Source organism: Microtus pennsylvanicus, chromosome 2, assembly GCF_037038515.1.
Source record: "Microtus pennsylvanicus isolate mMicPen1 chromosome 2, mMicPen1.hap1, whole genome shotgun sequence".
Lineage (NCBI taxonomy): Eukaryota > Metazoa > Chordata > Mammalia > Rodentia > Cricetidae > Microtus > Microtus pennsylvanicus.
In genome coordinates this window covers 152,726,799-152,747,310 of record NC_134580.1, presented here as the reverse complement: position 1 = coordinate 152,747,310, position 20,512 = coordinate 152,726,799, and the positions used below count along the sequence as shown (strand labels likewise).

General features: G+C 52.5%; 1 protein-coding gene across 18 annotated transcripts in view; it reads left to right on the top strand.

Annotated features, from left to right (window-relative positions):
• The window catches only part of Kcnq2 (potassium voltage-gated channel subfamily Q member 2), a 59,290-nt gene that overhangs the window by 32,561 nt on the left and 6,217 nt on the right, over nt 1–20,512 (top strand). For 2 of the 18 annotated variants that reach the window (XM_075963351.1, XM_075963349.1), the window contains 7 exons: nt 1,261–1,329; nt 5,633–5,662; nt 10,186–10,239; nt 13,933–14,156; nt 14,770–14,878; nt 15,353–15,577; nt 20,227–20,350. In XM_075963351.1, the coding sequence (XP_075819466.1) occupies nt 1,261–1,329; nt 5,633–5,662; nt 10,186–10,239; nt 13,933–14,156; nt 14,770–14,878; nt 15,353–15,577; nt 20,227–20,350 (835 nt within the window). Of the gene's footprint in view, nt 1–1,260; nt 1,330–5,632; nt 5,663–10,185; nt 10,240–13,932; nt 14,157–14,769; nt 14,879–15,352; nt 15,578–17,159; nt 17,268–20,226; nt 20,351–20,512 lie in introns of all 18 variants that reach the window. The other 16 variants (XM_075963366.1, XM_075963365.1, XM_075963358.1 and 13 more) reach the window with 11 other exon arrangements.

The window sequence follows — 20,512 nt, the reverse complement described above, 5'->3', positions numbered from 1 at the left end:
TTCTGTGTTGGAGGTGGTGGGAAGCCATTAAATGTTTGAGCAGAAGAATAGCAAGACTGTTGGGCTTAATTGAAAGAGCTCATGGAGTGGGGTGGGGCAGAGAGATGGTGAGAGTCCAGGTGAGGCAGGCGGAGGATGAGGAAGAGAGGACATTTCCAGAAGGAGGTTCCCATGACCACACTGAGAGGAGGCCTGGCAGTGATGGGCCAGGAGGTGACTAAGTGTTGTAGGAACCCAAGCACTAGAACCCAAGTTCTGCGTTTCTTACCTGAGGGGCCAAGAATGAAAGACAAGAACAAGGACAGAGCGAGGGTCCTGAGGGTCCGGGTGTGTAGTTGGGACTCCAGGAGGTCAGTACTGAAAGAGATACAAGAGGATCTGCAGAGTGAGGCTGTCCTAAAGCAGGTAGTGTCAGAATCGGGATAAGAGTGTCAGGACTTGGGGTCACAGGAGCCAAGGGACCACTGTGTTTATCCTAAAATGAGGGGGGGTTATAAAAAAAGGCATTTGCCAGGGGAAGCTGAGGGTCTAAGGACGAAAATGGGTTGGGATGAGATTTTTGCCCCTATGCGGGAAGGGAGTCATTCACCTTCCACATGGCAGCATGTTTTCTCTGAGACTGTGGCTGTGACAATGGGCTGACCAAGTGCCAGGGCGGGCAGGCAGAGGCCAGGCATGGGGCTGAGAGTTGTGTGCAGCCAGGTCAGGAAAAGGAACCGTCAGGCTACTTGATGAGGGTCCCCAGGGCATCAGGGCCTGATTGATACCAGAGCTTTCCCCTCAGTTGTCCAAGCTGACATCCCATAGACCCGGAAATGAGCTTCTCTTTGCCTGGCAAAGCCCTTTTCTGTGACCTTCCCCCATACCATTCTAGCCAAGAAGCTCCCACAGGGGACTTAAGAGACTTTGAATATGTTGGGGTGCCGTGCTTGCGGCTCCTTGAAAAATTTCAGGGGCAGGGAAGTAGACTGGAAGGGAGGTCAGGGGAGGAGGTAAGGGATGGGCCCCCATGGCCTGCTGTCCATGCTGGGTCCTGACCATTTCCTGTGTCTGAGGCCCCAGGAACAACATGAGAGGAGAGAGAGAGAGCCCTGGAGCTTGGGAGAGGTGGAGGCGCTGAGCTCAGAGCTGCAGGTGTTCCACACCCATGCTCTGGCATCTGCTGCCTTCTCCCAAGGGTGAGGGGGATGTGGATGTGCAGAGCTGAGCCTCAGCTCTTGTGAAGGTTAGGCCTACTCACTTCTTCCTCTCTTGCCCCAGACTCATCCCACCTCTGAACCAGCTGGAGCTGCTGAGGAACCTGAAGAGCAAATCCGGACTCACTTTCAGGTCAGCACAGGGTCTCCTCCTAAGGGTCTGTTCCTAAGGCTGGAACACTGGGCCGGGTGGGCAACCCGAGTCTCCCGAGAGACTCTCAAACCTTGGCCAGTGACAAAAAGCCCTGGGACTGGTGTATACTTGACTGCTAGTCTTGATGATGTTGGTGACTTCTGCGTCTGGATTGAGGATCCTGCTCCTAAGAGAGTAGCTAGTTGAGGGATGGGCCCAAGGTGAGTGGGGTAAGGAGTGGAATTTGATAAAGGATCATCTGGCTCCATTCGTGGCTCATGCTTAGGACCCTGGTGGGAAGTAGTGTCCCAGCAGTGTTGGGTGGTAACATGTCATAATACCTACTGGTTCTTTAATTATGGAATCTGTGACTCGCAGTATTTGGACCAGTGATCGGTGTAAAGAAGGGCTTGCTCTCCCCAGAAGTAGACAATAGGGCTAGCTAGATCCCCAAGCAGCTTCCTGTCTCTGAAGAACCTTTGGAAGGGCAGGAGGGTGGCAGTGGGCTAGTGGTAGGCCCTGTTCCTGAAGATATATGGTAATTTCTGAACCTGCTAAGGTGACCTTCAGCAGCCGTTCTGCACCTGGATTTTCTGAGTGGACCCTGGATGCATTCATAATGTCCGTATGAGAAGAAGGATTTTGGAGTAAGTCACAGGGAAGGGAAGCTAAATGAAGACACAGGCAAAGGCTGTAGTGATACAGCCACAAGCCAAGGCTACCTGGAGGGGCAAGGTGGATCCTCCCCTTGAGTTTGTGGAAGACATGCAGCAACACCTTGACGTCTGGAATCTCTACTCCATGACTATAAGAGAGTAACGTCTTGTGGGTTCAACAACTCGATTATGATGTTCTGTTGATGAAACTCCAGACAGCTCAAATTTTGAGTCTATAAAATGGGGTGATGTTGTAAAAAAATACCCAAAAGTGTGACCGTGAGTTTCAAAGGGAGTAATGATTGGGCTGGAAGAAGTTCGAGGTGCATGTTAGGACAAACACACACTACCCTGAAGGGATGGCTGACAGAAGTATTGGTGTTACAGACACTCGGGGAGGTCCCCCAAGAAGTGAGGTTTTGGTTTATGGTTGGTTGGTTCCATTGCTTGTAGGATGTGGGAAGACCGAACCATCATGGCAGAAGAACATGATGGATAAAAACTGTCCATCTTATGATGGCAAAGAAGAAGAGAGAGGCAGGAAGAAGCCAGGAGCATGACCTGACTCACCCTTCACACGCACACTCCACTGCTCTGTCTCTGTCTACAGTCCCTGTACTGCTAACAGCCTGTTCACTGTGAGCTCATGAATGGATTAACTCAATCACGTCTCAATAAAGCCACTGTCTGGGGACCAAGATTTCAGCACATGTCAAGGAGATGCTTCCTATCCTAACTAAATGGGAATTGATACTGATGGTACTTCTGGTACCATTCAGAAGGAGGTCAGCAAAGAAAACTAAGAAAGATGGTGCCTGTGGTGGAGTTTCAAAGGCTTGCCTGTGTTGTTCCCCATTGGGTGGAAGCAGAATCATGAAGTAGATTTGGATGGTTAACCACTGGAGGAGTTTTCCTGCAAGTACTGAAGAGTACTGCCTGATTTTTCCTCGACATTCATTGTCAAATTTTAGAAGTTAAGGAACCCATATGGGAAACTTGAACTTGGAAATCTGGGATGTTCTCAGCCTGTCTGGACAGCAAAGGACTTTGCCTGAGGAGAGGCAGTTCAGGGAGAGGCTGCTCAGCTACAGAGCGTAGGCTGCAGGTGAGGCAGAAAGTCAGTGTGTGAATCAGGGCCAATCACTCATCTTGACGGAAGTCAGGCTTGAAGGTGCTTATCCGGGAAAGCTGTGCGAAGGCCTCTTCCATGGAATGACATCCACTCCTCAGCTGCCTCAGGCTCGCAATGGATGCTCATATCTAATGGAATCCACTCCTGGACTGCCTCTTGGCACACAGAGAACTCTGAAGTCATTCATGCTGGGCCCCCTCTCCTGACCAATGGATTTTATCATGGGTCACTTCAGTGTGCCACATTAAGACTCTGGTTAGTGCCACCCACCTGGGGCCACATCAGAATTACACAGAGGACCCCCCTGAGGCTCCTTGGGGTACCACGACCTTCTGGGCAGCAGAACTTGGACTGGTTCAGCTTGGACTGAAAAGGGCAGAGACAAGTGAAATGAAGGCAGTTCTGTAGATTGTTACAAGCAGGAAGGATGCCAGTTGTCACATATGTCGTCAGAGCAGCAGAGGTGGAGATTAACAGAACAGAGGGTTAGCTTTTACTAACTCTTGAATCTGAGTAGAATTTGCCTTTTGCATTTCAGACTTTGGTAGCGAGGGATCCCTTTACCAATGTTTCCATTTTGAGAGAAACTGTCACCTTGTGTCTGTCCTGCCATCACAGCCACTAAGTGAGTGATTTACTTTTGAGGTTCATGCCTGTGTGCAGAGGACTTTTCCACAGGACAACCACACTGGAGTCTTGATAACCTCGTTTATGTGGTTTTAACAGGCAATTAAGTGATTCTTTTCAAGACAGGGTTTCTCTGTGTATCAGCCCTAGAAGTCATGGAATTAACTCTTGTAGGCCAGGCTGGCTTTGAATTCACAGAGATCCGCCTACCTCTGCCTCCCAAGTGCTGGGATTAAAGGCGTGCACCATCACCACTTGGTTTATTAAGTGATTTTTTTTTAATATAACATTACTTTCATAATTTTTTTTAATATTTATTTATTTATTATGTATACAATATTCTGTCTGTGTGCATGTCTGCAGCCAGAAGAGGGCACCAGACCTCTTTACAGATGGTTGTGAGCCACCATGTGGTTGCCGGGAATTGAACTCAGGACCTTTGGAAGAGCAGGCAATGCTCTTAACCACTGAGCCATCTCTCCAGCCCTAAGTGATTTTTTTTTTAAACAGAGTTGATGCTGCAGTGGGTTGAGACTTAAGGAATTGAGGGATGGGTGGTGTATTCTAGACCTCACACACACAAATATAGGTGCATGAGCACTAACTCTCAAAACATGTCTGAATATGACTTTAACTTGAAAAAAGGCCCTTGTTCATGTTGTAAGTTAAAAGCTTCAGCATCTACATGACTGTCTGCATGAAGGTCAGGAGAGGAGACACAGAATGCCAGAATGTGCGCAAGGGGAAGATGGAAGAAGAAACTTAAGAAATAAGGTGTTTACCAAAATAAGCTGGAACCCCAAAATTGGAAGAGGCAGCCATTTCCCTGGTCCACTGGAGGAGTGGCTACCCATACCTTAACTTTGGATTTGTGGCCTCCGGAGTCAAGAAAGGAAATCTTGAATGTCTGACTGCCCCCAGATGCAGCTGGGGTTGATGGAGTGGGCAGGAGTGTGCACATCCTCCTGCTGTTCAGGCTCCCTGGGAAAGATCACAGGGTTACCTCAACTGGACCCTCACAGGTGTGCGACTCCTCCATGAGGCTGTGGAGGGAACTGCAATGGCTTGGGCTTATCGGAAGCAGGTGCAGGAACCTGTCTGAACCGCGTCTCTGCTGTATCTTCTCTGCCAACATCAGAGGTACAATAGCTGTTGTGCACATTTGGAAATGTAATGGCGAATCCTTGTCATACAAAAGACTGGCCTGGCACTGCCCTCCTGAGGGCACCAGGGCTCACTCCTCATTTCCCCTTCTCCGCTAAATAAGACCCAGCCACCGTCTCAGTGTTGCCACCCGAAAGAACCAATCCCAATAAAACAGATAATGGCCACCATAGGGCTTCAAGTAGACCAGGGCCGGGAGATGGCTACTGGCCTTGAAACAAATGCTGATTCTAGACCGTGACAAAGTCCTTGTCTGATTCCCGCTACCGCTGAAAAACTGCACAGAAAGAGGGACATTCTACTAAGTCAAGAACTTTCTCCAACCACATTTCTTTTTGTAATTTTATTATTATGCTGGTACAATCCTGCTGAAATGAGTATCCATTAATCTCAAATAAAAGAGCCCTCTGGGTTAGAGGATCTCAGTCCTGTTGGGAGTCCCTTTCTTCCCCTTGCTCCTAGGCCTTGTCAGGTACTCTAGGAAGACCACTCTTTGCATTGGGTCCTGTAACATACAACCCAGCCTGTGGGCATGACAGGTGTCAGGGCCTGAGTAGATCGGAGGGATCCTAGGGGTGCCATGGAGCTACCAGAGGGGGTATCTGCTAACTCTCTCTTCCTCTGTTTGACAGATGTCAGGGCCTGAGTAGATCGGAGGGATCCTAGGGGTGCCATGGGGCTACCAGAGGGGGTATCTGCTAACTCTCTCTTCCTCTGTTTGAAGGAAGGAGCCACAACCAGAACCATCACCAAGGTCAGTCCCTCCTGCCTCCAGCTGCCCTGGTGTGTGCCGCGCCCATCTCGCCTGCTCCCTCTGTGTAAACCATGTGCCATGGGGCGGGGCTACCGTGGGGCCCTGCGTGTGCTTCTATGTGCAGTGTGTGGTAGTGTGTCCTGACACACATCCGGAGTCACTGCTCAGTTACAGCCTCCTCACAGGGATTTGGGCAGTAGAAGGGTGGGGCTTCTTGGGATCATCCCCCCCACCCCTACCACAGCCCACATGGGATTCTGAGGCTGATTCCTGTGTATGCTGCTGGGATTTGCAGACCCAGCTGGCAACCCAAGCAGGTGTCCTTCTCACCAATCTAGTGGGGGGTGGATATCGAGTCAGATGCTGGCAGAGGGGAAGAGAACCTTGCTACCCTGATAACCCCCTGGGGTGGGAGAGAGGTTAAGGTGCCCTAGCCCCTCTCATAGCTCCATGGAGATTTCCACCTCGCTGCTCCCTTTCCTGATCCCTGCTGCCCTCCAAGAAGGCTCCATTTGCTCAGGCTGGTTAGATGGGGATCCAGTGTCAGCATCGCTTGGTAAAGATGGACACAGACCATGCTGTCATGGTGCTTATGAGCAAAGAAAGACTACCTCACAGATTTTGAGTTCGGTGTGCATCTGCCTGGGTCTCCAAGGCCTTTAGGCTGAGTTGTCCCTCCCCTCAAGTGACCTGTCCACAAGGTGCAGTGTGAATATGGCCCCTAGATTCTAGGCCTGCCTTCTTGTGCCCCCCTGACCCCCGGATAGCAGGGTAACCTAGAATATATTTTTTAATAAACTGCTGTTGTGCAGAGAAGGGTAGAATTAGGCTGAACCTGTCCTCTGTCCCCTGGAAAAGGACACCATCCTCCCCTCCCATACAAAAGGAGAATTCATGTGTGCTTGTCCGAGTGGCAAACACTGGCTTCCCAAGTCAGCTCAACGGACAACCAATGAAGGGCAACCCTGGTCACTGAGAAAGCTAGCTGGAGAGAGATGGGCAGTCTAGTGTGGTCGTGGTTGTTGACAAGTGAAGGTAGGCGAGCCAGCCTCGCCTGGCCTTGGCGTGGGTAAAACAGCACCAGCAGCCTCACTGTCCACGGGCACACTCTCACTCCTCACCGTCCATCAGGGCTATTCTGCTCTGTTCTTGCACAGCACTGTTTCCAATGACCCCAGGGCTAGGACACCAGGGCTGAGATTGGCCTAATGCTCGGCCGTGCCCCCGGTGAACCGAGACTGTCCTGTTGGTGATGGGTCCAGACCTTTTGTCTCGTCTCCACACTACCCTGACTGGGAGCGAGCTGCGCAGGAGGCATCTGGCCTCCCACAGTTTCTTGCGCTTGTTGCCATAGCTTTAGCACGCCCTGCGCGATCCTCGTCTCAGCCTCTCTCTTTCTCTCTCTTCCTCTTCTGCCCCCATCTGGAAAATCTTGCTGCCCCCAAGTGCTTTTAATCACTGTCATTGCCCTTCTTGGGCCCCTTTCTCGTCTGCTCTGTCTTTTGGGATGAGGTGCTGACCCTGAAAGCAGGACTCAAGGTGAGGACCCACGGGAGCCCCCCGGCTCTCCGGTATGTTCCATGGTTCCCCCGCTCTCCACCCTGCCACTCCTCTGTCTTCCCCGCGTGTCAGTGGCCCCTGCCTGCCTGTACCTCCACACCCTTCCCTGAGGGCCAGCGCCCACCAACCCGGTCCTCCTCCCAGGACGCCCTGCTTCCAAAACGTTCAATTGGGGCAGCAGTGTGCCATCCCTGGGAAGGGTGTGCAGGACCTTTGCACGGACACTGGGCTCCTCAAGGAGGTTGGGGCACCTGGAGAGCTGAGTATTGGAGCGAGTGAGGAACAGCTTCCGTCAAGGGAGACCCCAACGCCTTCATTGGGTTGTACACCTGCTGGCCAGGTCATGGAGGGCGGAGTGGTATCTTTAGCCTCTGCCACAAGCAGCTATATCCTCTCTTTAGCATCAAGAACATAGGAAGTGTGCAGGAAATTGCTGCTTAAGTGAAAATAGTAGAATGAGCCTTGTTTGAAATGCTGAGTGTGTGGGGGCAAGCCTAGTTCCCCAGAGTCTCTCCATCCTTGGACTCACTAGCTGTAGTCTAGCAGGAGTCAGTGGCCATGCTCTGACGGGCTCCAGACACTGCCTGGCAGTCCTAGGTAGCATTATCTATCTAGGCACATGGGTGGTGTGACCCCAGGGCCTCGTCCTCAGCTGTCTGAAGATACCTTCCCAGTGTCTTACGACTCAGGACAAAGGTGTATTGGGGATTGGTTCCTGAGGAGACCCACGTGACTAGGCTGGACTCACTAGGGACATCTGGGTTGGGGGATCCAGGGCAGGTGGGAGCTCAGGCCTGTGCTGTATCAGTGTTTCTTGTGACTGCACTTGCTGTGACTGTCCTTTGTGGGCCTCTCCTCTTCCTCATTGTCTCCTACCCTGTGCCTAGAGGAGTCCTTAACCTCTCAGCTTTGCCTTTCTTGTCCATACGGATCCACTCTTCCTCACAGATGGAGGTGTCTGTGTGTCTTGGTGCCCATCTGCCCTGTTTGGCCTGAGCCGGTGTCTGTGGACATATCTGTTCCCCCACTTGGGTTCCTTGTGGGCCGGCCAGTTGGTATCTGCGTGGGATTGAGATCGACCAATCATTCACAGATACGGCAGAGCTTCACATTGCTGATGGGTCAGAAAAACGGGGTCCGAGGGATCGGACAGTGCCACACCCTTGACACTCACCAATCAAAGAAGGCTGTGAACAGAAGCTTCCTCTTCCTCAGATCTTGTCAGGCTCTCAAACCTTGTTTCCCCAGACAGGAATGACCGGCCACTTGCAGCATTCATTAAAACGGACACAGTTGGTGTAGATTCCTGAGTCTCAGTGGCCAGGTGCGGTCAGTGGCTACCCCACTAGACAGCACAACTATCAGAGAATGGTCTCTACTGCAGAACTAGGCCTCAGATCCTGGCTTCTCAAGAAGCCAGAGAGCTGGGGAACAAAAGGGACTTTTGTCAAAGGTGTTAGGAACGAACCACCTCTGTCTTTTGTTCTCGGTGTTGACACAGGGGCCATGGCCCAAGGGGCTAGGTGCTCACTTGCTGCTTAACCCTGGGTCAAGTCATAGGGAATGCTCCTGACAGCAGCACCCTGTAGCAGGTCGTGAGGATGTGTCCAGTCTTTGTCCTACATCCTGAGAGTGTGTGAGCTCCTGAGGCTGCTCATCTACCTAGAGTGCCAAACGTATGTGGATGCCAGGGCAGAAGTGCAAACAGTTTGGGGGCTAGCCTGCTCTCCAGAATCTAGCTCCAGTTCTAATTTCAGTTTACACCAGTTAGCGAAGTCTGTCCTTTGTTCCTAAGCAGAGAGGCTCACGCATCAGTGACACAAAGCTGAGATTGGAAGTGGCTTGAATCTAGGGCTTGTTCCTGATCTGAGACGGTCCTTTAGGCTGCTTTCCTCGGGTGCACAGTTTGCACCAGCGCCACTATAGCTACACAGGAAGAAGGCCTGGAGAAAAAACGTGTTTTTGTAATTTTCTCTTTTTCTTTTCTTTCCCTTTTCCTTTTTCTTTTTGTTTTTTCAGGACAGGGTGTCTCTGCATAGCCCTGGCTGTCCTGAAACTCATTCTGTAGACCAGGCTCTCCTTAGACACCAGTTTCTTCCTTCTTACTTTTCCCTTCCTTCCTTCCCTCCCTCCCTTTCTTCCTTCCTTCTTTCGTTTCTTCCTTTCTTCCTTTTTTGTTTCTTCTTTTTTTTTTTACTTATTTTTTTGCATGTTCTAATGCAAAACAAATCTCAAAAATTTGGAGGGATTCTTGGAAAGGGCCAGTGTTTGCTAGGATTTTGCTAAGGTATCTCAGGTACCTCTTTGGAGCTCTGTTGGCCCAGGCCATCGCAATAAGGTGGACTCATGGAATCCCAGATGAATATACTTGGTCAGTCCTAAATACGAGTGTGTCCCCAAGCCTCCTCTCTTGAGCTTCCTTCTAACTGGGGGCAGCCATTGCCTCCTGGATAAATCAAAGTCCACTGCCAACAGGGCCATAGGCTGGTGTGGCAAAATCTCGCCGCTTGCCGTTCGGTTTGTTAAGCTAAACTGCACATTTTTTCCCTCCCTAAAAGGCGCATGCTTTGCAGCGGTCACATCCCAGACTATCTCCATCCACATCTGGCCTCCTGCAACATCTTGGTTCATGTATTATTATTATTTTGTTGGCATGAATATAGCAAAAAATAATACATCTCTTAAAACATGAACCCACACTCTCTGGCTTTGGAAGGAAAAGGTATTTTTGGAGGAAAACCACAGGGGTTCTTTTTCTCCAAAAATAGAAAACTGTTTTCTTTCCCAGGCCGCGGAAGACTTTCGCGCGCACCCCTTTCTCTCTGTCCCTGCTCAGGCGCAAATACTGCGGCTGGGGGACTGTGAGCCTGAACTCCCCGGGTGGTCACAGTGCCTCAGTTACCTGCTCTCTGTTCGGGTCCTGTCGCCGCCCCCGGGACTAACTATGCTCTCCTCATTTCCAGTAAAGGCAGACCGTGCCGAGGGTGCCTGTGTGGATGCTGCCCCGGACACTCTAGGTACCACGCAATGCTCGCACGGACTGACCACGCTGCACGCTCCTGCCCTCCCTGCTTACTAGAGGTTCAGGAGGAGCCGGCACAGTGCCCACCCAACTCTGAGTTCCCTGATGCCTAAGCACAGGACGGAGCTGGGCGCCTGGCCTCTGACTCTAGATAGAGCCCCCTCCTGTCAGAGCAGGGGACTGGCTGGCCAGGGTTACTGCTCTAGAAACAGTCCAATGTCCTTCAAGGAACATTTCCTCTGGAGCCGGCCACTCTGGTACCTCTACTAGGCATTAAGGACCGAACCTTAGCCGGCACCTCACTGAGGGAGGCAGCTCGCTGTGTTCTGGGCCCTTCAGGACCTCCAAAAGCCAAAGGCCATGTCTCCCCCTTCTGACTTGCAGGCCTGGATTAGGGAAGACTGGAAACGGGATAGTGAAAAGCCTCCTAACCCTTTGCACCTTGACTACACCTTTTCCGTCCCATCCCCCTGTCTATTGTCCATGTGTGAAGGCATCTGTCCTGCTTGCTCTGGGGCCCCTGCCTCCTGGTTGCCCTCCCATGCCTGTCCCTTTCCTGGCTGGTGCAACCCAGCCATATGCAGGCAGCTGTGGTGTCCCCCGCATGGGGGAGCCCCCATCGTGTGCATGTGGCCGGCCGTGCCGAGCAGCATGCTGTGCATTTGCACCCGTGCATGCTCCGTGTCCTTCTCCACTGGGAGAGGGGCTTGAAGGCCACCTCCACACCCCCACGGGCCTCTCTGCTGACTGTGTGCTGGAGGTGGGTGCTTGTGGGGAGAATGTTGCAGCTGTAGACAGGGAGCTGGGTGTCTGCACTGCCCTGTGAGGCAGCCTGCTGAGGCCCTGGCTGAAACTGCCTTGCTTGCCCATGGCCTTCGTGTCCAGGTGCTTCTGGCCACAGGTTGGACCTTCAGGGCAGAGGCTAAGGTCAGGCTGCTTGAAGACCAGGAGGGTTGGGAAGGATGGGCCTGCAGGAGCCCAGCTGAAGTCTGCCTTGCCCTACGTGTTCTTGTAGACTGTCTCTTGGGCATCCTTGGTCCAGCACAGACTGGGCAGTTCTCTATGGATGCTGGCTCCCTGCATTGCTGAGTCTGGGTCCCCATGCACTGACTAGGGCGAGGACCATCTCATGGCTGGTTTCCTTTTGTAATTTTAACTCTGGGGAGGGTGACAGGAAGAAAGAGGCTGGGGTTTGCTTGCTTCCCCAGTCTGTCTTCCTGAACTGACTCCTGGCTGATGTCATGCCTGTAACACACTGGGTAATTCTGTTCATGGGCTCACTTCCTGGGGCTTCTGGGGTCACTCTGGAGAGCCTCCTCCCTGATGTTTGCTTTGATCTTGGCTTGGTGACTTGGGAGGTAAGAGGGAGTTCCTTAGACTCCATGCCTCTATCCAGGCCCTAGAGATGTCCTGGCAACAGCAATCCACTTTGTTCCTTTCTGTCATGGCCTCCTTCTAAGGAAGAGACAGCGTGAAGAGCTGGAGACTGAAGAACCAAGATTAAGGGTGGGGGTCCCTTTCCTGGCAGCTGTATCTCTGCTGTGGGCTGCAGCCCTGTGTAGGGCCTGCATTTGTGTGGTTGATAACTTCTCTTGGTGGCTGTGGAAGAAATCACTACTAGGAAGGAAAAGGGGCTGACTTGGGGGTAATCCACCCAAAGGGACCTGCTTAAGTCCCTCTTGATGTAACAGGAGTCAGGGGTCAGGAGTCAGGGGTCAGGAGTCAGGGGGAGCCTGACTTGACCTCACCAGCTCAGTCTGACTGACAGCCGGAGTTAAATGCACACTGATTATAAATTGTTGCAACACTGGGTGACTCCTGGGACCCCAGCAGGAAGGCAGCTCTGTAACTTGATTCGCGGTGATCAAAGCCAGGCTGCTTGGCGGTGACTCATTTCCCTTCCTTCAGAGTGTGAGCTGGGTGGGGGTGGGGCGGGATAGAGGAAGAGCCCCAGAGTGATACTGGGAAATGTGAGCTCCCCCAGCCTGGCTCCGACCCTGTCTTCCCTGGGATAGTTCCTGTGATAGAGGGGCCCACAGGAGGAGAGAACATTATGGAAGCCACAGACCCTAGAATATCCAGTTTTCCTTAGACCCAACTAGACTTTTCTCTTTAGAAAGGGGTCAGAGAATCATGTGGATTCTGGGTGTCTCTGGCCACCAACTGCCTATGTGTGGCCTCCGGTATTTAACACAGAAGTCCAGACTCAGGGCCATTTTCCAAAGCTAGCAGATGCCCCTGGCTCCTGATGCCCCCAGGACACAGGACATTTTGAATCTTGACATCCTATTCTTTCTCCTTCTTCTTTAGAAAGTTTGAGCAGGCAAGGATGGTCTCCCAAGTCACCTACTGTCCCAATGGGGTGGGCAGGGCCACTAGCTCCATCCGCAGTCCAAAGTGGACGGACTTATCACGGTGGCTTCTCTGCAATAGTCAGCTCTGCTCTGTCTGCTGAACATGTCTCTGGCTGGTGGCCCATGGTGGGGCACTGTGGCTGGGTGTGAAGCTGGGTTCTGAGGCATTGATGAGCAATACTGAACACTGAAACTTCCTGGGAGTTACCCTTAGTACTCTGTCAGGAATTGGCATGGGCCCCACCTGCAGCTACTCCTGCAAGTCCTGTGACTCCTATGTGGCTGAACATGTGAGTCCCACTTCACAAGAGGCTCCCTGCCTTCTGCCTCTGGAGTTACGGTGGGGTCATCAGTAGAAAAAGTAACTAGCCTGGACTGAGGCACGTTGCCCCCAGAATAGTGGTGGAGGTCACCTCTGTCTGGAGCAACCTAGTCACAGACTCTCTGTCTCTTGATGTCTAGATCACAGTGAGCTGCTGAACTCTGGATTATGAAGAAACACAGGGTGAGGGAGGTCTTAGGACCTTCTAGAGTCTGGAAACAGCAGCCCAGTGGGAAAGAACTTTTTGGGCAGGGGCTGGCTATCATTACTCCATTTCTACAGCCACCGCCTGGGGCCGGCCGAGGCTTGGGATAGCCAGTCCTGTGACAGTGGAAGCCTAGCCTCAGAGTAACCTCATCCCTGATGTCCTCCTAGAATCATCCTGGTGGGGGTGGGGGTGGGGTCTGAAGTCCAGAGACCAGACAGTGTTGGGCATCAGTCCCACACAGAGGCCAGGCAGTTTCTGGGACTCACGGAAAAGGCTGGAACCAAGGTGGAACTAGACACATTAGTTGTAGCCCTGATTTCTGGTGATCCTGGAAGAGAGGGAAGTGGTAGGATGATGGTGGAGACATTGGCACAGGCAACGGGGAAAGCTGTTGGCTGGGCCAGTACAGACAAGGTCCAGGGAAGAGATCCAGTCTCAAGTGTATGGGGATGTGTCTAAGAGTCATTTGGGGAAGCGGACAGGACAGTGTGGAGAGAGCTCTGGCACCTTGTGGTGTTAGCCGAATGATTCAGGAGTCCCGCCGTTGCTTCCCCAGGTCTGGCCACACCTGTGCAGCACCTCACCTCTCCCCCGTGCTTCACCAGCCACTGCTCCCTGTTCCCGGCGTGGTCGGTTCCTCTTTGGACTTGCATCTCCCTCCTAGCTTGGGGGTGGGGTGGGGGTATCAGTCTCAAAGAGATGTGACTTGTTATTTCCAGAGTGATTTCTCTTGCTGTTTTTCTGTCTGTCTGTCTGTCTGTCTGCCCGCCCGTTCTGTCTGCTGAATGGTTATCCTGGGAACAGTCAGAAGGTCAGTTTGAAAGATCGTGTCTTCTCCAGCCCCCGAGGCGTGGCTGCCAAGGGGAAGGGGTCTCCCCAGGCCCAGACGGTCCGGCGGTCCCCCAGTGCTGATCAGAGTCTCGACGACAGCCCAAGCAAGGTGCCCAAGAGCTGGAGCTTTGGTGATCGCAGCCGTGCACGCCAGGCTTTCCGTATCAAGGGTGCTGCATCCCGGCAGAACTCAGAAGGTGGGTCAGCACCACCTTCCCCAAGGCTGCTGGGGGACGGACATTAGCACTTGGCTACATGGTACAAATGGAAGTCTCTTGGAGCGGGAAGCCCCCACTCTTATTCTTTTAAGTGACATCATGTGAGATGATCCACTTTAACACACATCATTCATTGGCGTCTTGTAATTCCATCGCTTGCGGTGCGACCTCTGCAGATAATGGAGAAGCCCCGAACCCTCTGGGTATCACCCAGCCCTCTCCATCACAGGACGCCATACCTGCTTCTCTCCACCTCCAGTCTGTGTATGCCACATGCATGATATCGAGCCTCATATGGTCCATGGTGGCCATGGTATCTCCAAGGATCATCCATATTGTTGAGTGTTATAGCTTCGTTCATTTCTTGGCTGAACAGTGACCACAATGTGGTCATCCATTCATCTGTTGGCAGGGATGTCCTTTTAAACCCTCGAGTTGTGCAGGTGATAGCTAATGGAGAAGAGACTGAGAAAGCAGAGTTGCCAAGAGGCAGGGGCGGGTACTGCAGTGCAGCAGAGGCATTAAAGGGGTGTGGGGGAGCCTGAGTGGCCCCATGGTTGTCTGCTCATAGTCTGCGCTCCCTTCCACCCAGAAGCAAGCCTCCCCGGGGAAGATATTGTGGAGGACAACAAGAGTTGTAACTGCGAGTTCGTGACCGAAGATCTCACCCCTGGCCTCAAAGTCAGCATCAGAGCTGTGTGGTGAGGGACCCTTGCTCAATCTGCCTGAGAGGGCCCTGTGCAGTGACCTCATGGGGTCTTACCGAGTCACCAAAGGCCACAACTACTGGCAAAGCACAGAGAGTCCTGAGGAGAACCCCTGCCCATTGTAGCTCCTCTATCTGTCAACTTGTGCCCAGAGGGCCAGGGAACCCTGGTGGAGCTGCTCGAACCTGAGAGCAGAGACCCTGACTGTATGGATGAGATAGAGGCCAAGGGCAGGAGGGTTTTTCAGACAAATAACAGCCTCCCCATACCAGTGGCTCCAAGGAGGATGGGAGCTTGAGGCTGAGCAGTGACTGGCCCGTGGTGGGGAAGGGTGAGTGGGTATCCCATATGAAATGGGTACTATTTCCCAGGGATTGTGGTGTTGAGGGTGACAGGCAGGTGGATATGGGAACTGGCCCCTGGCAGTATAGCCTCTGTCTAGAATTCATGATCTCTCTGTCTCTGCAGTGTTATGCGGTTCTTGGTGTCTAAGCGAAAGTTCAAAGAGAGTCTGCGCCCCTATGACGTGATGGATGTAATTGAACAGTACTCGGCTGGACACCTGGACATGTTGTCCCGCATCAAGAGCCTGCAGTCCAGGCAAGAGTCCCTGCCTGTCCAGTCTGGGCATGAACAGGGCCCTCCGGGACAAAACCAGGCGTGGCACAAGGGGCACCAAGGGCTGGGTGACAGGTGTGCAGAACAGGGCCGGTGCCACTATTGGAGGTCTCTTCCCACCTTGTTGGCTTCTTGTTGCTTTCTGCTGTGTTTTCACACTATCTTGTGTCTGTCTTTGGTATTTTTTCTGTCCCTCCCTTTTCTCTCCCACTCACCTGCACTGTAGTGGCAAGTGTTTATATGTGTGTGTGTCCGATGCATATCTGCGTGCACATGTGTGTGAATGTGTACATTTGTGGGCATCTGAATATACTCATGTGCATGCACAAGTGCATGCATGTGTGCATATATGTGTGCAAACATGTGCATATGATGTGTGGGTGTATGCGCGAGCACCATGTGCTGTGTATATGCATGTGTGTGTTGGTGAATATGTATGCATGTGTGTGGTGTGCACATATGTGCTGAGATGGAAGTGTTTCTGTGAAGAAATGGAAACACAGGGATTCTTGTGGGTCCTGCCAGTCAGTGGCTGGGGACCCTGTAGCTGTTCCTCCAAGATACAGCTATCTGCTTCCTCATGATGGGGTCCTACTTTCTGAGTAGGGAGGACATCAGAGGCAACCACTGGCTTATCTGCGTGTAAGAACAGACTTGCTAACTCCAGAAGTCATATACACATGCATAGTCCACACATACACATGCATCCAACATATGCAGATGTACACATACAGACACAAGTCCATAATTGTTTCAACCTACCTACAACACGCTCACAGGAACGCATCCTCAGATGCACACATACAAGTGTGCATTCCCCATGTGCAGGAGCACACAGGTATATGCACAGACCATGTCCATGACTATTCCAGCATGTCCCCACTCCCCATGTTTCTAGGCACACATCCTTAGCACACATGTGTGTGTTTGTGATACATAGGACGAACCTGTCTCCTAAGGGGGGGCACACCCTGCTCTCCAGTCCTGGAAATGGAGGATGGGTTTCAGTTAGTCAGAAAGTAAGGAGCATAAAGACATCCTGGGGGACTCCTTGGGGTCAAAGAAAGTTGCAGCAATGGCAGGTGTCAGGATAGTAGGGCTTCTAGGCTGTGAGCTGTTCTCATAAGTGGAGGCCAGGCAGGTGTCCCTAGTTCAGTCTGGGCCCCTCTAACTTTCCCAGAGCAGAAGAAATTCTGTATATGCTGCATGTGGGTGAGTGAGAATCCCCAGCCTCCAGCCAAATGCCATGCCCATCCCCACAACTGTCTGCTCCACAGCCTTTCACCCCACACGTCCCTGCTCCTTCTCTTCCTGTCTGGGAAACAGATGCCAGTGAGGAGCCCTGTGCTTCTGGGCTCTGATGCAGACTTCAGTTGCTCTGCGGCTGCAGAGTCTCTTTGTGGGACTTAGTGCCCAGCACCAATGCATCCTGTACTCCGCCTGAGGTTCAGTGGGCAGGCTGGATGGTTCTTGGGACATGGGAGAAGCCTGGCAGATGTGAGGGCCACAGTGCGGGTCCACTATTCTGTTTTGAGCATGTTTTTCAGAAGAATCACTATTGTCACGTTATTCCATGTTTCTGTGCATGCCCGGCAAGTCACCTTGGGTTGTTTATGATGTGTTTTGCTGGTGTCTCTCTTCTTGTTTATGCTGCCAGGATAGATATGATTGTGGGCCCCCCACCCCCTTCAACTCCCCGGCACAAGAAGTACCCTACCAAAGGACCCACGGCCCCTTCGAGAGAGTCACCCCAGTACTCACCTAGGTTAGGATGCACTGCCTCCTCCCAACCCTCTGTGAATGGCCAGCCCCTTTGCTCTTGGCCGCATGATGGCAGCAGCTTGCACTTTTCTTTCCGCAGGGCAGGGGACATTCAGGTTCTCTCTCTTCCTAAAGGGCATGTTAGAGAAAAGGCTACTCTTTGCCAGGGCTGTTAGGTAGTGCCCTGAGTCCTCCATCTACAGGGATTGCCTTTCCATGGACTTCTCTATCTATCTGGGGAGGCTACTAAAGCAGAGGACACTGTGCCCTTGACCAGCTCAGGCCCTTCATACCTGCCCATTACTGGGGTGACCACCATGCACACCTTGGCTCTGTGTAGATTAAAGCAGAAGGGTTTACTTTCCTGGGCTACTTCCTTAGATGTGAGATGCACCTGCCTCCTAAATTGTTCTGAAGAATAGTGATGGCTGGGGATGTAGCTTGGTGCTAGAGCACTTGTTTGGCATGTGTAAGGCCCTAGGTTCAATTCCCAGCACTGCAGGGGGCAGAAAGAAATGAGAAAATCCCCTTAGTACACCCACCACCAAGATGACTCTGTCAGTTCTGGTGTTAAGTTACCACCACTATCATTGATGTCGTAGATAAGAAAGATGGCAGTAGACTGGAGAGATGGCTCAGAGGTTAGGAGCACTGGCTGCTCTTCCAGAGGTCCTGAGTTCAATTCCTAGCAACCACATGTTGGCTCATAACCATCTAAAATAAGATCTGGTGTCCTCTTCTGGCCTGCAGACATACATGTAGGGAGAATATTTTATACATAATAAATAAAAACATCTTTAAGGAAGGAAGGAAGGAAGGACGAAGGAAGGAAGGAAGATGGCAGCCCACCTTATTCTGCCCTTCAGTTGATTGACAGATGACAGATGGGGCCAGGGAACAGTCAGATGGCAAAAGCCAGCTCTAGTGTGGTTAGTAGAGACTTCAAGACCTGGTTACCCTGTGACCACTCAGATAATTCCGTCTCCCCCTCTGGTGGGCCTGATTGTCTAGGAAAAGTAAAGCTCCCAGGAGCAGGCTCGGAGAGGGCAGGTAGACACTGCCCTGTCTGTCAGCTGGGGGCAGAAGAGCTCCGGGCGGCTCAGAGAGTTTGGGAAATTGGAACTGGCAGATGTAGCATCTGCCCTTTTGGGCCAGGGTTGCTGCTCATGAGCACATAGGTCAATGTGATGAGCATACCATGAGAGAGGGACCCCAGGGGAGCAGGCAGTAGATGGTCAGATGACTTTCAGACTAAGAGTGGCCCATGACACTATCTGCCAGTGAGACTGAAGCCCGTTTTGTCCCCTGGGTCTTTCTGACAGTTGTGGTAGAGCTGGCCATCCAGGCATAGGCTCGGAAGGCCCTGCAGGCCTCAGAGCCCTCTCCACTTTCTCCTGTGTTGCAGCAGGGTGATAGACAGACACACACACAGGACAGGTCTTACTGCACAGTTGCTCTCTCACCCAAGAGGTGAGCAGCACCCGGGGATTGAGTCTGGTGCCCCAGCCTGAACCTTGGGGGAGGAGGTGGCACAGGTCTGCAGGGGACCCCTGTCTGACTACCTTGCAGTAACTTGAAGCCCACCCCTGAGATCCGCCGGGCAGATGGCCCATCATGTGGCAGGGTGAAGGGGCTGTGCACCTGTGCCTGGACCGTGTGGACAGCGGGACAACAGGGAACCTGTTCCCTTGCCATTGTCACTGATTCCCCCCCGCCATCCCTCCCACCCTCCTTTGCATGAGCCCAGCACGAGTCCAGTGGAGCATGCAAAAGCTGCCCCTGGCTGATGCAAGCCTGCACCTCCCTCTGGAGTTGCCAGAAAAGCAGGCAGGGCACCCCAGTTTGTATAAAGTGAAGGGAGAACCTGATGACATGCACCTGCTGGCGTGTGCTTTATGGGTGGGGCTACACAGCTCAGCCACACTCTGAATACAGTGGGCTTCTAGGCTCTTCACGGGCTTTATTTTTAAGTGGTCTGCAGCTCCCAGCCCATGTTCACTCCTGTGACACCTGCCAGCCTCTCCTCATGCCGGCATAACATGCCCTGGATCTGCTGGTGCCACACGGGGCAGATAGGAACCTCCATCTCCTGAGGACAAAGGAACTTCTTCCCTTCTTGCTGGTATTATGCTATCATTACTGATCAACTCAGTTGAGTTTCTCACCTCGCCCAACACTTTACAAGCACACACATTCATTCCCATGGGTGTGAGTCTACCCCCCACACATGTGAGTTCACATGCACCACACTTGCATGCATGCATCAGCACACTTGTGTGCGTATATCCCCCACCCCCACCTCACAAATCCCTGGTTGGCAGTGCTCATCTCTCCCCTGGTTGTGCTTTGACCGTTCCTATGTGGCTCTTGTTTCCTTCTCCCTTCTTCTGATGCATGGAGCTGACACTCACTTCCTCCCTGCTTCGGTTGTCCTTGCTGCAGACATTTAACACTGTCCCTGTCATACCCATTGGGGTCCAAGGAACTCCATGGCACATTAATGTGGGAGTAAAGCTTGCAGGGGGTGTCACTTGGGCAGAGGCACAACCTCCCCTACTCTGATCACTTGGTTAGATGCCCACCAACCACCTCTGACCCCCTGGGTCTAAGTATGCTGTGGACCAGTGAATCCCAGGTCTGGGAAAAGCTCTGAGGCAAGACCAATGGGGTTGGAGCCATACTAGGGAGGGCCCTAGGGAGACGTTTCCCTTTACTCCTTGTTAATGTGCCAGATCCCATGGGGATGGAACAGATAGGAAACAGAACCCAAGGTGTCAGGAGGCAGCCTGAGGTCATGAGGCACCAGCGTCCATCTGCCTGGCACCTGCTGCCCCCCGGTCGGCTCTGGATAGGGCTCGGAGCCCAGATCTGGGGGGCTGCGGGTTAGCCCAGGAAGAAGGGGCAGGGGCCTGGCCACACCCTCCCAAACTCATACTTGGGGGCTGGGTCTCTATTCCCGCTAGAGTGGACCAGATTGTGGGGCGGGGCCCAACAATAACGGACAAGGACCGCACCAAAGGCCCAGCAGAGACGGAGCTGCCCGAAGACCCGAGCATGATGGGACGGCTTGGGAAGGTGGAGAAACAGGTGCGAGAAGCTTGGGTGGGGAATGGCCTCTTCTCTCTCTCTCTCTCTCTCTCTCTCTCTCTCTCTCTCTCTCTCTCTCTCTCTCTCTCTCTCTCTCATTTTGTTAACCTGTGGCTGCCCAGTAGCCCAGGCATAAGGGTAGATGCAGCAGGAAGTTGCCTG